Genomic DNA, 14,832 nt, shown 5'->3' on the forward strand with positions numbered 1-14,832 from the left:
CACAATGAAAACTAATGTTTGTGTTCGGAAAAGCGGTATTTAATGCTAAATATCCCAAGAAATAGAAAGTGTATTACTTCACTGGAATCTGGATAGATCTCTTCCTTTCCTCTGTTTTTATTTCACTTTTTTTTTTTGTTTTGTTTTAAACATATGATCACGTGGTGTTATTTTATCATCCAGGCAGCAGCCAGATAGTTTCCCAAATGTTTATGTACCACTTGTGGTTTTGAACAATTTGCTTTTTCTAAAGCTAGAGTCTAGCAAAATCAAATTCTTTTGGAAATGTAATAATTACTCTGAAAGCCTGAAAGGTAGTCATACCTGGTTAAGTGGAAGTTTTTTTCTCCACTGTTTATGGATTGAATGTCTTTCAGAACACTATATAATGCAAACATTATTTTGCTGACATACAGTCTACTCACAATTTCAGTAAGTGTTTTCCAGAATTGCTGGTTCAAGCCACTCAGCTTTTTCACAATTGTATCTAACTTTATAGTGTTTGCAGATAAAAACTATGCTTGTTTTAGTACATTGCTCCAGAATTATTTGTTTACTTCTGATGGGTAAATACTATAGCCTCTATGGCAGTTAGAGTAACTCCAGAACAGCTGGAGCTGCTGCTGTCATTCTGTATCTAACACCAGTTTTATTCTGCTTTTACTTGGGCATTTTCATGTTAGGTGTTATAGTTCTTGTTTGTGCTTTGTGACAGTATTCAAATGCTTCATCTAAATACATTCTCCTATTCTGTTGGGTTTTTTTGTCTTTAGCAAGCAAGCATTCAAAAGCTTCCCTGAGCTGAAGGATGCAGTTTGGGATCAATATTCAGTGTGGACAAACAGATTTGGAGTATTGCTCTTTCTATATTCTGTAATACTGACAAAGGTTTGTGGATTGTTTAATATTTTGTGTGTTTATGTTTTGTTTCTTTGTTAAGAGAAAGTTTGGTCGTGTAACCCTTTTTCTGTGAAAGGTGAACACTAAACTCAACTGATAAACTGAGTCAAATCTAGATAAATGGGTGGGATAGTATCTTCATTCATATTGCAGTACATTTCCAGCATAAAAACTTGAAAAGCTCGGTTTGTTGGTTTGGCATTTTCGTTTTGTTTTGTTTTCCCTAATCTGGGAGAATTACAGATTTTGGAAACATCCTTCCTTGTATATCCCTACCATCTCTCATGATAAATAAGTGTGTTCAGGCATCAATTCATATAAGATCATCAGCCTCCTAGTGTTTTGCTATTGCATTCTGTTGTTAATTGTGTGATTAATTGTTGTGATTCATTCCTTAAGAGAGCAAAAATGTTTGTAATTTTTCTGCAGGGTATTGAAAACATAAAAAATGAAATTGAAGATGCAACTGAGCCATTAATAGATCCTGTTTATGGTCATGGAAGGTAAGTGCAAAATATGATTGCTATCACCTAAAAGATACTAGTAGGTCAATTTTTTATGTTTCTGTAAATGGTCATTCTTTTAGGAAATTATTTACAAAGATTCAATTATAACTATAATAGCTAAAAGCAACACTTAAAATAGCGTGCCTTTTCACTACTTGCTCCATTTAGTGGACCAGTTCTGAAGAAATGCTTCTGTTGTTGCTGAATTTTGAGAGGAATAATTCTCAAATTCGGGACTACATTTTCCTATCAAGTTGTTGATTGAAAGAGTGGAGATCATATTAGCACTGCTGAATTACAAATGCACACTAATTAAAGGAATATAGTTAGATAATGTCTACTTAGCTGTTTGGGTAATGCAATGATTTTTTTTCATTGGTTAGAGGGCACCACTTTTTCAGAAATAAATTGTATGTCCCTTTTAATAGACTGTTTCTTTCTGTTATATAGCCAAAGTTTGATTAACCTCCTGTTGACGGGGCATGCTGTTTCTAATGTGTGGGATGGAGACAGAGAATGTTCAGGGATGAGTAAGTTGATTCTTATTTATGCTTGTTCATAATTTTTATGTACTACAAGATGCTGACCTATAGATGTGGAATATGCTCTATTTCTGTTTTGATAGTCTCCTTGTATACTGTACTTTGATTTAAGCAGACCTCAAGTGGAAATAAAATATACTTGCACAAGATCTTTGGTAATATCAGTGTATGCAGCATTGGCAGCTACAGGTTGAAATTCTAAGGTACCTGATGACCTGGATGGTGGAAGTCAGGGCTACTATTTAGAACATCCACATCAGGCTAAAGAAACGGACTGTCAGGAACCTCATAAAGTTCACTAAAGTCCTGCCTCTGGGATGGAATAATGCCATGCAACAGCACAGGGCAGTGCTGACTGGCTAGGGAGCAGATTTGTAGAAAAGGACCTGAGGTCCTTATGGATAGCAAATTGCACGTGAATCATCAGTGTGTCCTTCTGGCAAAGAAGGCCCGGTGCATCTTGCGCTGCATTAGAGGAGGATAGCCAGCAGGTGGAGGGAAGTGGCAGTTCTTTCCCTCGATGATGCTTGTGGGGCCACCTTTGGAATGGTATGTCCAGTCGTGGGCTCCCCAGTACAAGAAAGACATTGACATAATGGAGCAAGCCCAGTGGAGGGCCACCAAGATAATTAGGGTGCTTTTATGGTTTTTTTGTATTTCATCTTACAAACAGAGAAGATTATCTGAAAGCAGGAACACTAAATTCTGAAAGTGTTCACATCCTCTAACTACTACAAAGTCCATCTCAAGTTCATCAGCATGTTTTTTTACAAAGATGTTCTATAATCTAAGTGATCACTGAAAATACTGACTTGAACTGAAGTTCAAGATAAATCCATGCAAGACTTGAATTGAAATGCTCTGGTTTGACAATGAACAAGTAGTATAATCTCCTTTGAGACTTTTTAGATTTTCACTTGATTATGATTCCATACAGGCTATACTTCAGTATCAGACTTATCAGAATGTCATTTGGATATTGGATCCAACTGTTCTCACTCCTATTTGGTAAACTTTACCAAGGCGTTTACATTGGACTATTGCAGTCTATTATTGATGGGCCTATACTTTCCTTTAAATTGGGATAATTTGCTGTTCTGCAACTTAATATATCTTTTTTTCAAATCCTGCAGTTCATTCCGTTGTTAGTCTTTCAGATTTCTTTCTGGTAGACCTTATTCATTAGTTATCCAGGTTGGATTTTTTTTTCTTTTCTGAGAATACTGAACTCTCTTTTCACACAGTAATATTCCACATTTAGTGGAATAATATTCCACCCTATTATTTAGTAATATTCCAATTCTGCCCAGAACCAGAACTCTCATAGAAACATCTGTCCCTCTTTGGAGGGAGAGAAGGAGCAGAGAATAGTCTTTAGTACATCTTAAGAATCTGGTATTATGTGTCCTGTTTTTTACCAGTTGAGTAATTGGTCCTAACAACTGTTGGGATCTCTCCATTTTCTTCAAGTCCTTGGGATAACTACAGCCAAAACCAGCTTATTCACTGTCTTAAGTCTGTAATCAGTATCTGTTGAAAAGTGATTTGTATAGTCTGTCAAAAAGAAGGACAAAGAACAGCTTGTACTGTTCAGAGCTTATTAGACAAGGCTGAATTTTGGATACACAGTCACATTTCCTTTATCTATCCTTTTTGTCATCTTTTCTCCTTCGGTCCTTTCTCCTGTATTTGACTCTCTTTGGGTGTAGTCTGCAGCTTTCTTTCTGCCAGTGCTGTGAGTTTCTCATGTAGAAGGGTTGCAAGTGTCAAAATAACAAGAACTGAATGTGTTTGCTGACTACTTTCTGAAGTTGGCTTTACATATATTTTTCGGTTTGGTTACTGGTCACTTGCCTTAGATTCCTCTGGTCAAGCGACTACAAGTTGGAAGGTTTGACATTAGTATTGTACAGAGCTGATTGCCAGTGCTGCTGGGTATTTCCATGTGTAAACATAATAGAAAGCTATTTCGGGTAGTTCTGTGATTAGATGTAATCAGTAGGTGAACTTTGGAAACTGAGAGGCAGGAAAGGATCTCTGGGAATAGGGGAAAGGTAGTGCTAAAGAACTGCAGAAAGCAGTGGATGTGACGTGGTTCATTGCGTCTTTGCAGGGGCAGCAATGAAACAACAGTGAGATGTTTCAACCACAATGCAGGGAGAGAAAAAATACTAGCTAGGTGATGCTGTTATCATAAGTAAACACATTTACTAAATTTAATTTTCAGAATGGCACTTGCTTTACATTTTTCTTCAGAAGTTATGTAAAGCCACTTTACCTCTTGTTCAACTGTTTAGATAAGCAATTTTTAATTAATAAGTAAATCTTTAAAATTATTTTAAAGCCATTTTAAAGTTACTGTCAGTAATTTTATCAGTGACAAAGAACATACTAAATTACAAACTTGAGGAATTACCAGGTAGTTTGCAGATTATACTCAGAGCTCTCACTCTTACTGTATTGCATATTTTCCAACTAGGGCAGGAATGATTAACTGGAATTGTTCATGGCCACCACTGGTACAAATACTTGTGAAATGATCCCTCTTCTTTGACTGTTTACGTACTCCCCTTTAAACCTTTTTTCTTATTTTAATCTCTTTTTTTTTTGCGACCATTATCCACAATAGGAAGATGTGGGTAGGTAGGATTTTTTTTTTCTTCTTTTTTGAAGACTGCTATTCTTACATGTAGTGTAGCAGTTCAGTATGAATACAAGTAAAGTTGTAATTGCTTTTTCTTAGTGCCAAGAACTTGCAGTGATTCATATTGTCACTGGGTGGCAGTGTTCTGATGTGGTTGGTAGCAATATTATTACAGTTAAAAACCATCATTAGTTTGGGCCTGATTGTTTTTTAAAGGCTCTGGTTTTCTCCCTTTTTAGAAATTTGAGTACTTTGCAAAAGTACTTTAAAAAAAAGAAAACTAACTTTCTGACAAGGCATGCATATTAATTTTCTTAGATGATCTTTGGTGTTATCAGTTCTCTTCCAGGGTTGTGTTTTCTTTCTGTGCAGTGAGGATACTCTCAGGGATGAACTTTGATTTAGGGCAACTACTTTTTTCCTCGTAAGTCATTTGAGAGTGATTTTTACTTTTGTATCTTCTCTTTTTGACTAATTCTGAAGGAGGCATGGGTTGACCAGTGACTACAGGCTAAAGTTAACCTAATAGCTTTCAGATATACTACCTATGTAGCTTGACTACTGGCTATTCACACTCTGTGGGTACTGCCATAGCCTGGGTCCTGGCTCTCTCAGGTTATCAATCAGAGTTCTCATCTAGTTATCTCTCAGGGAACAAAATTCTTAATAATCTGATTTTTTTTTTCTGAATAGTAAATATTATTTGTATGTGACTTTGCTGTTCTGTTCCAAGCATCAGCTCCTAAATCTGAAGCCTTTGTTTAGCAGACTGAACTTTACATTGACTTTTGTTACTGATTTTAAAGAAATACATGTGATGTGTTAAAATTATTTCTTTAGCGTACTGTTACTTACTTCTGCCATTCATTTATCTTCATTACACATATAAATGTGCTATTTCTGAGCAATAGCTCTTCCCTAGTTTGAAGAATTCTTCACTAGTTTTTTAATTGGATTAGCTCTCTTGCCCTTGGCTCAAAGAAAGGATGAATTGTCTTGTGTATGGCAATTTATAGCAATACAGCTATAAACCAATGAGGTAATGAGGTTCTGCAAAATATTATCTATGCATCCCTAAATGTTTTAATTCCAAGGAAGTTTGAAGGTAATACTTGAAAGCACAGTTTCAGATCAAAGAATTCTGCAGTGCAAAGAGAGCCTTTTAATATGTATAGCTGACAGCTTACTTCCAGGCTACAAAGGGAGTGAACAAGCTAGTGTTCATAAGCTTTTTTGGGAGTTTGGTTTTTTTGTTTTTTTTTTGCAGTTTGGTTTTGATTTTGGTTGGGTTTTTCTGCTTAACAGTAGAGGAAAAAGTTAAACCATTACTATAATAACTGTTGTGCACTGTTGCAAAATTCGGAGAAGTAAACTTGAAGTTGGTGAAGGAGGCATGTCAGGCCATGGCGCTGTGAGTTACAATGAAATGCAGAGTTGATTACTGGAAGTCTGGAAATCTTAAATTTAGAGCAGTTTCTTTCACTTACTATGGTCCTGAGGCCATGGATGTCATAGTTTTGTGCTGTTGTAGATGAATGATAAATGTTAAAAAATAGAGTTGAGAATTAGTGTTTTAGAAGGAACTTTCAAGTCAGTGCTCTCTGAAAAAAGGAAATAAAGCTGTTGTTAAATTGATCACGGTGTATGTTCCCATGTGTATTTGCTGTTCTTTGTTTAGACAATGTTTAGGCATCTAGCAGAGCTGTTTCGAGCAGACAGTACTTGCACTGTTGAGATGATTTATATGTAAGCTCAGAGCTTCTTCAAATCCTTATGATTATATCTAGTTTCTAAGCCTGAATTTTGACGTGCTTTCTCATTCTTTATTAGAGCACCTCAAATAAGGCTCTGTAAGTGCTCTTCCAATCCGTAGTACATAAATATTTCAGCTGTTCCTCACAGCTGTGTGTATTTGAGAGTTGTATCATACATTAAGTGGAAGTCAGTACAGAAAATCAAAATGAGTGAGTGCTTTCTTTCCTACTAACAAAACTATTATTTGCAAAATTATATTTTATTATTCAGAATGTGAAATGATTAAGATAAATATAGGCAGGAAACTCTTTAAAATAAAAAAGTAAGTAAGGAAAAAAAACTCCATAAATATATACTTTTTTCCCCTTTAAGATAGCTGTTTTTCTTAAATTTTTCTGAGAACAATTTTGGTGTAAGTTAGAAATACTTCATCTCATTAATAAATCTGACAGCTTTTGAAAAGAGGCTATCAACAGTAAATTTTTAAAACTAACCATTTGGCTCTTCTTATTTTATAGAACTGGAAAATTATTCAACCTTTGTAGGTTTTTTACTATACCTATATCATTTGTCATTGTTACTAAGACTGCATGACTTTTAAAGTTGTTGTTACTTGACCAGTTTTGGAAATAAGAAAAAATTGCTTTAAAAAGGTTTTGCGGATTTTTCTTAAATAAATTTTGTTTTGTTTTGAACAGAACTTCTTGGTATACATAAACAGGCAACAGTAGGCTTTTTGACATTGATGGAATCTCTGAGATATTGTAAGGTAAGCAGTTTTCTACATAATTTAATTTTTTTTCTTTCATTAAGGTGTTGTGAGCTTCTTTGACAGTATTACTAAAAGCTTCACTGTGTGCATTTGGAGATATTACAAGAATTTCAAAGTATGTTCAACTTCAAATTAAAGCTGAGAATAGTACTATATTAAAACAGATATAAAATTGTTAAATGCATCTTATTGAGTAAATGTTGTTTGATACTATTTAAATTAGAACTTTATTTCACCAATTTAATATAGCTGGTTAGAAGCTTTTGTTTTTTACTGAAGTGATGCTTAATGTAAGTTATGTAGATAGTTATAAAACTGTCAAGTCCCAAAGTGGCTTGCTTTTGTGGATGTTGCAGTTTTATTGTTCTGTTTTTATGCTATCACTGTCTTGGATTTAAAATAATAGCCATAAGTAAAAATGATAAAACTACTATTAAGTACAGTGTATTCTGAATATAATCTGTTCAAGATCTAAAAGTTACTTTATGTATTCATCTGTGAACATCTGAAAGTAGCTGAAGTGCAACCTAATCCATATTGTTTCTTCCTGATGTGACACAGAATTTTTTGATTTATGGTTTTTATTTGAGAAATTTTGTGGTTTACAACTACATTTGAAAGGGCATTGGTACTCTTAATTTCAAAATGCTTTTTGATTGTTCTTTGCTTCCTTTTCAATCTCTATTTAATTCCTTTAACTTAAGTCAGGGTTAAAGAGGATTATGTAGTTTGCAGAATGTTGGTGCATTGACTGTAATTAACTATGCCTTCATTTATTAAATAAATGTCTAATCTGAATTGATTAATCCAAAACCAGCTAATAAATCAAGTGGACTTCTACCTCATTTAGCGCCCAATTATAGTATTGTTAAGCACAGGAGTACTTATTCGTGTGCAGTGTTTGAAGCTTGTCTCTGAAGTTGAAATAAGGAATATTGTTGATAGCACTTTCTCACTGATGTCTTATTTCAGTTCATTACTATAAGCTATGTTGTTTTCCAAGTCAAACAAGAATAAATGATCAAAATTAGAATCTAAGTATTTTACACTGTTTCGTCATTTTAATTAACATTTTATATTGGTTTTCAGAGGAGTTGGGACTTCACTAACAGAATTGTCATTAACTTGATCACTAACTAGATGAGTTTTCTGGATTTGCTTTGTGTTTCTGATTTTGTTACACTTTTTTAGGTAGGCTCCTATTTGAAATCTCCAAAATTTCCCATTTGGATACTCGGCAGTGAAACACACCTCACAGTCTTTTTTGCCAAGGTATGTTAGTTGTGATTTTTGGTAGCCTCAGGCAGATAAACACATATAAATTTGAAGTTTAGATCATGCTACAGTGTGAATTTCATGTGGTTTTAATATAAAAATGTAGTCACCAGACCTTTTAATTGAGCCTTCATTTGAAGACAGAGTTGTTCATATGGTTTAACGATATCTCATAAATTTTAGTGAAGTCTTTCGGTTCTAGCTTAATTTATCAGACTGGGCGAAGGATATGCTTTAGAACACCATAGCTGGGATAAGTAGTGTCTTAAATTTCTATAGTGCAAGAGAGATACAAAAATGAAATTGTTATGTGTAGGTGTCTTAGTTTAATCTCTCTGACAGTACTTTCACAATTTTTAATGTATAACCATATTTTTTTGTTCTAGACTGAAAATAGATATCAGGACTGTTATAATTACTTCTGTTTATTCTATCAGATATGTACTGTACTCTGTGGAACATATAAAATGCTTTTGAGATGAGTTCTCAGTTTAAAATCTTAGACCGAATTTTATGAGGAGACAATTTCTGTTTCTTTAGTTGAAGATTGTAAGTTGTTGTCCTTACATTTTTTTTTTTATTTCTCTAGAACACTTGTTTCTGATTTAAAAATATTCATTGAAACTTTAAACAGTACTTACTAGTATATTTATTAGTACTTATTAGGAATGAATGAATGAATTTTCCTGTACTTAATATAATACAAATGAATGAATATTTTACATATAAATCTTGAAAACAAGTGCTAGAAGATATGACAAAGTTAAAGCCATAATGTCTTTAGCTATTGAATTTATTTAAGATTTCCTTAAGGAAAACTTTGGCCTAGTCTTTAAAAAGAGGATACAAGAAAGTAAGAGATTTTTCTTATAAAAAACAAACCAATCAACCCTCACAAGACATTGGAAGTTTATGTGTAGCAGTATTTCTTTACCTTTGAACTTAAATTTTAAAATAGTTTAAATTAATTCGTCTGTGTGGCACATTTAATATTTTTTTTGCAGATTCTGATGCAAATATTATACTAGAATTTCTCTGAATTCCTTGTGTCTGATAAATGCTCTTTCTTCCTTACTCTATGGTAATAGAAAAATCCTTATTCTCCTTTGGATGTTTGTTTTCTGCCTTACTCTTCCTGAAACAGTCTTCCCTAGAAAAGTTTGTTGGTTTTTTGGGGTTTTTTTTGGTTTTTTTTTACTTCAATTTTGAAATTTTATCAACAGTTTTTCTGAATTGTACTATCAAAGTCACTCTGTTATACAAGTCCAGTGTACCTGGTCCAGAACATTACTACACCTTCTGATGTTTTATATCTACGGTGACCATTCCAGGTAGAAATAAATTTCTAATGCTCTTTCTTTTAGGATGTTGAGGGCTGTTTGCTGGGTAACTGTGCATCAACATGAGATGCCTCCAATATAACCTAGTTCCTCTTTCTTCACTGAACTCCACTTAGGCTGTGGAAAGCTTCAGCTTGTGATTAATATCTTAGGAACTAGAAAGCACGAAAAGGAAGCAGCATGGGCTTGGCAAATAATTTCCCCGACATTTTTTTGATTAAAAGAATTAGGAGCTGAAGGTGTGTAAAAGTTCCAAGAGTCCTTGAATGTATACTTTCCATGTCTGACCTCACCCTTTCTAAAGTAAAAGTCAGTGAGCATTTCAGGTGGAGCAGAGATGTCAGCTACAGTGGAAATATGAATTGTGTCAGCAAGCCATTATTTTATCAGTTGAAGCTATGTGCCAAAAACTACAGGAAGAAACTTGAATTCATTGCCAATCGTTAGTCAGCAAGTTGTTGAAGTAGTAAGTGTAGTTGTCTAGATGGTGCTTGATACTGAGGATATAACTTCTAGCTTGATGGTGAGTTTGATTACATGAGAGAGGATCTTCAGAATGGAAAGAGGAATATGGAGTGTGGAGCCAAAAGCAGTGCAGGTTAAGTTTGAAAAAAACAAATATAACTGTAATTCATTAAAGCTGCATATGATTTATGGGTTTCTAAACCCTTATGTTTAAATAGAACAACATCAGGCAATTATTAAGCAGAATAGCAGTCACTTTTGTCATTAGCTGAGTAGTTGGGCCTAGAAACCTAGGGAAAAAAGCAATCTTTCTAGGATACTGTCACTACGGATAAGTACTGTGGGGAAATCAGGGAACAGGACAGAATCTTCAGTGCTATCTTGGAGACTTTTCTTGAGCATGAAGGTTCAACAAGCAAAAAGTTTTACTCAAATTCTTATACCACCCCATTCAAAGAAAGTTGGCTGTTATTCTTTAGTACTCAGGTGCTTCACTCAGATTTTTACGTGTTGTGGAGTACAGCAATAAGCATTGGCCTCTTACCTGTGGAGTGAAAGATCATTCACCTTGCTTTTCTGTCTCAGAACAATTTGAATTAAGCACTATAGACATCTATTGCTGTCTTCCAAAATATATTTGCATTACTGTAAATGTGGATCATTCTCTTGTAGCTGTGAGTTTCAGAGAAATGTTTTTCAGTCATACTTTCTAAAATAAATAAATCTGCCCATAGCTGCCATTCTAAACCTTTTTGTTTTCTGTGGATTTCAATGAATGAGCAAAATGCAGCACAGCATCTTTGGGCTGAAGATCATACTTACAGCTTAAAGTGAAATTTAAAAAATGAAATAAGGCATGTAATTGCACTTAAGTTCTCTTGTAACTGCTGCTGCATGAAATAGCCTTAAACAGTGACAGCTGAGTCAATTTGTAGTTTTAGCAAAAGTCTAAGTCATTTATTTCCCCCTTTACTAAAATAGTAGAGATTTTATTCTATCTGCATGGTCTTTGTCTCCACATCTTGATTGTCAAAACTCATTTGGTATGTACAGAAATCTTACTAGCCTCACTTTACTACAAGGAATTGAAGGTAGAAATAAATGACTTAAGAAATAATATATTCCTTAAAGCAGCGATTTTGATTGCAGCACATTTTATTGAAGAGAATATCAGTAGTTCTTCTTCCTGGGACTTAGCTGACCTGTCACAAGCCAAACAATTTAGTTAGATCTTTTGGAGGCAACCATGCAGACACAAGTTGAAAAGCAGTGGATAATCTCCTATGTAGGAAACGTGAGAATACTCATCACAATGTTTTGATCCACTGTCACCTACTTCAGTGGAAGTGTTCCTTCTAGATGAAAGAAAACAGAATCTGGAAACATCTGAAATTAAGCTTCACCTCACATCTTCTGTATTTTAATTTCTAAGGTAGACTGTGTGGAGAAAAAATGCAGATGAGTAGGTAATGAAGCTGGAAAGGACATACAAACATTTATATTACCTAAATAGTTAGTTCTTCAGAACTCTGATACTTACGTGTGTCATAGTAGAGCTGAAAAAACATGTGTGAATAGTTGGGGAGGGGGCAAATGTTATAAGGGAATGGTAATTAGTACCAGCATATTTTATTTCTTTTGATTACAGCTGTGTGTGTATAAGGCCAGAAAGTTGCTTGATGCTCAGAAATCCAAATTTAACATTTACTGAAGAAATAAGTGTGGCTTTTACTTCTAGTGGTCATGGACTCTGCATTTTCAACAAGGTAGATTTTCCCTGAAAAAGTGAGTGTGCTTCATAGGCAATTAAATCCAAGCAGCCATCATTTCTGCCTTTCTTTTCAGTGAATAAGAAAACTTTCAAATGGCTTTAGGCTAACAAAAATAAACAAGGAAGCTTTCATCTGACACACTAAGTATCCCTTGCATGCTCTGTCAGATGGTGGTAATGCAAATAGTATCGCAAAGGTCCTCTAAAAGTTAACTTTAAAGTTACAAAGTTACAGTTTGGGTTGTTTTTTTGTTTTTAATATTGTAGAGAAAAGCGAGAGTGAAAAGTGGGGCAGCTCTAAATTACTTGATGTAGGGGTAAGACTGATGCTCTGGATCAATGCTGTAGGGTCAGTTCTTGGTTATTTGTACGATACTGGTAACATAGGAAGTTATGACAAGCTGAGCCTATTCAGAACTTTTAGGAATGTCAGTGTGTGGTCAGACCAAAAGAATACCAACAGTTTGAAGTGTTACAAGAAATATAACACGAAAATGTTTCAGTGTAAACAATAGGAAGAACAGCAGGTTAGTAGCTGCTTTCTAAATACTGTCTGGTGACATGCAAACTCATATGGTCTGGAAGTTTGAATTCAGACTCTTTGAAGGTGAAAAGACAGCATGGAATGGGTGTCGGGTGACTTTGGCTGATTGAAACTGTCCATGGGGACGCTTCGGAGCTGTGTAAGTTTTTCAGAAATTCCCTTAGTCTGTTCCCAGGTCTTGGAGCACACAGGCCACAACAGAAATAAGTGGCTGTCTATATTCAGTTACAGCATTGTAGCATTTCTAGACTTGAAGAATCAGATAAGCAGAGGAAACTTCTGGTTGAGACATCTGAATAAGTTACAAATTACTGCTTTTCAAGGGAAGTGTGCCTGTTTTGCTGTGTTGGGACTGTAGTTATGGTTTTGAATTACGGGTTGTTTTTTTTTTTCTAACTTTGATCACTGTAACCTGTTCTACATATTCTCAGGGCCTTTCTTCAGCATCCTTGATAGTATTGTCTCTCAGAAGAAAGAACATTCACTTCTCTTCCTAAACAATCTTTTTGATCAAAGTTCAACAGAGGGACACCTGAGCAAACACTGACACTGCTATAGGAGATCCTCCTGACATTTGGGTCAGTGGTGTTTACCAGAACTGGGCTAAGGGGGAGTGTTATTGGGATACAGCATTTAATCTCAGAACAGCAACAGAGTGTCAATGGCCATGAAAGAAAATAATTCAACCATTAACAGTATACGTTAACAACTCTGGTCTCTGCAAAACTAACCTGTGTATATCCTAATAAATTATACTTATTCTTTAAGTTAGGAACTCTTCTACTTTGGGAAGGTAGTGGAAAGTATTTATGCCCTTCCTTTTGTTTTCTGCTGCCGTGACCAGTGAATGCAAGTAATCAGATTTTGAAAAAGTCTTTCTTCATCAGAGAAGAAATAAAAGTCAGATTTTGAAGAATTCCACTTAAGAAAATAGTCACAGAGTGTGTGGTTTCAGAGTCCTTAGTTTCCATGAGTAGGTGGAATTGGTTCTGATTGAGACAGTCTGGATATCTAGTAGAAAGAATATAGATGCATGTGGCAAGTGCAGAAATCACTTCTGGGCTAAAATAGGGTTTACATTTTCTGTGTTCTGATTAAGAGCAGGGAGACAAATGCTACTCTGTACTTGACAGTACCTCTGACCTGTCTAAATCAGCAGTGAATCTTCAAATATTTCTATTAGCTGTTAATTTAAGAGCTCCTTTCTGCAGGAGGAGACCCCTTTTTAAAATTAATGTTAGAGCAGGGTGTTTCCTGTGGGATGTTTGCCATCTAAGAGAATTGAAGTTACTCTACTGGTTGGTTTAAGCTTTGTAGTGTAAATGCCATTGCTAAATGAATTAAAATTGTTCTGAATAATACAGTAGTTCGTAAGAGTTGCTTTGTCCAAAGGAGTTTCCCAGCCGAAGGGCCAAGTCTCTTTAGAATAATGGTCTCATAGTTGGCAGGGGGCACCTCAAAATAAGATACCTCTGTAAGGTATCTGCCCTATTCTAGCTTTGCAAGATAACAGCATAACTGTGAGACCTTATTCTGCTCTTTGTGGGTCTACTCAAATTTTACTTTGGGATGAATTTGTTCCTACTATAGATAAGTGTTTCTCTCTATGAATAGGGCCGCCTGGGCAGTTTCTTTGTTTATTATTTGTTGCGGGGGGAGGTGTTCTATGGAGAAACTTGTGCTTTTTTCATTCATGTAATTTTCACAACAGCATTTATCTGAATTACTTCTAGATTTTGTCTAAACTTTTCATTGTAGTAAAACAGACTTTATATGTGATGCAACAGTGTATGGTGACATATTTGTTTTAATGAAACAAATTTATTACATCAATTTACCTAGAGGCATGGTAGCTTTATTTTCTCTACAGATAACAGATCTAGAGCACTGTCATTTATGAAGTCTCTATATTTCTATTTATCAAATTTTTTCATTCAAAATGTCGTTTTGGCTTTAAGTTGAGGTAGCTTTCATGAGAAGCTTTGACCATCATACATTTTTTTTACTTTGCTCAGGAGAAACATTACTGTCTCCTTTTATGTTCCCATTTCCCACGTTGTTGGAATGACCAGCCAGCTGCAATAGCAGCAAGGAAAAATCAGATCTCTGTCTCCTCTTAGTTTTTTATGGTCTGTGCTCCAGTTGTGCTAAATGCATTTTTAAATAGTGGAGAAACAAAAGCTCCTTGGAGTGCCTATACCAACTTTCTACAGGGGATGTTCTTTTTCATGTCATGGGCAAGGTTTGGCAAAGAAGTAAAGGTCGTGAAGAAGCTGAGTATTGCCCTCTCCAATTCAAGAGATAAAGAACTAATTCTG

At 35.0% G+C, this 14,832-nt stretch overlaps 1 protein-coding gene across 3 annotated transcripts in view; it reads left to right on the forward strand.

Moving 5' to 3' along the window:
- MINDY3 (MINDY lysine 48 deubiquitinase 3) overlaps window positions 1-14,832 on the forward strand; it is a 56,847-nt gene that overhangs the window by 15,147 nt on the left and 26,868 nt on the right. For all 3 annotated transcript variants that reach the window (XM_086742227.1, XM_086742228.1, XM_086742229.1), the window contains 5 exons: window positions 774-888; window positions 1,330-1,403; window positions 1,857-1,936; window positions 7,046-7,116; window positions 8,311-8,391. In XM_086742227.1, the coding sequence (XP_086598353.1) occupies window positions 774-888; window positions 1,330-1,403; window positions 1,857-1,936; window positions 7,046-7,116; window positions 8,311-8,391 (421 nt within the window). The remainder of the gene's footprint in view (window positions 1-773; window positions 889-1,329; window positions 1,404-1,856; window positions 1,937-7,045; window positions 7,117-8,310; window positions 8,392-14,832) is intronic.

The sequence above is a fragment of the Chlamydotis macqueenii genome, chromosome 2 (assembly GCF_036417535.1).
Source record: "Chlamydotis macqueenii isolate bChlMac1 chromosome 2, bChlMac1.mat, whole genome shotgun sequence".
Classification (NCBI taxonomy): domain Eukaryota; kingdom Metazoa; phylum Chordata; class Aves; order Otidiformes; family Otididae; genus Chlamydotis; species Chlamydotis macqueenii.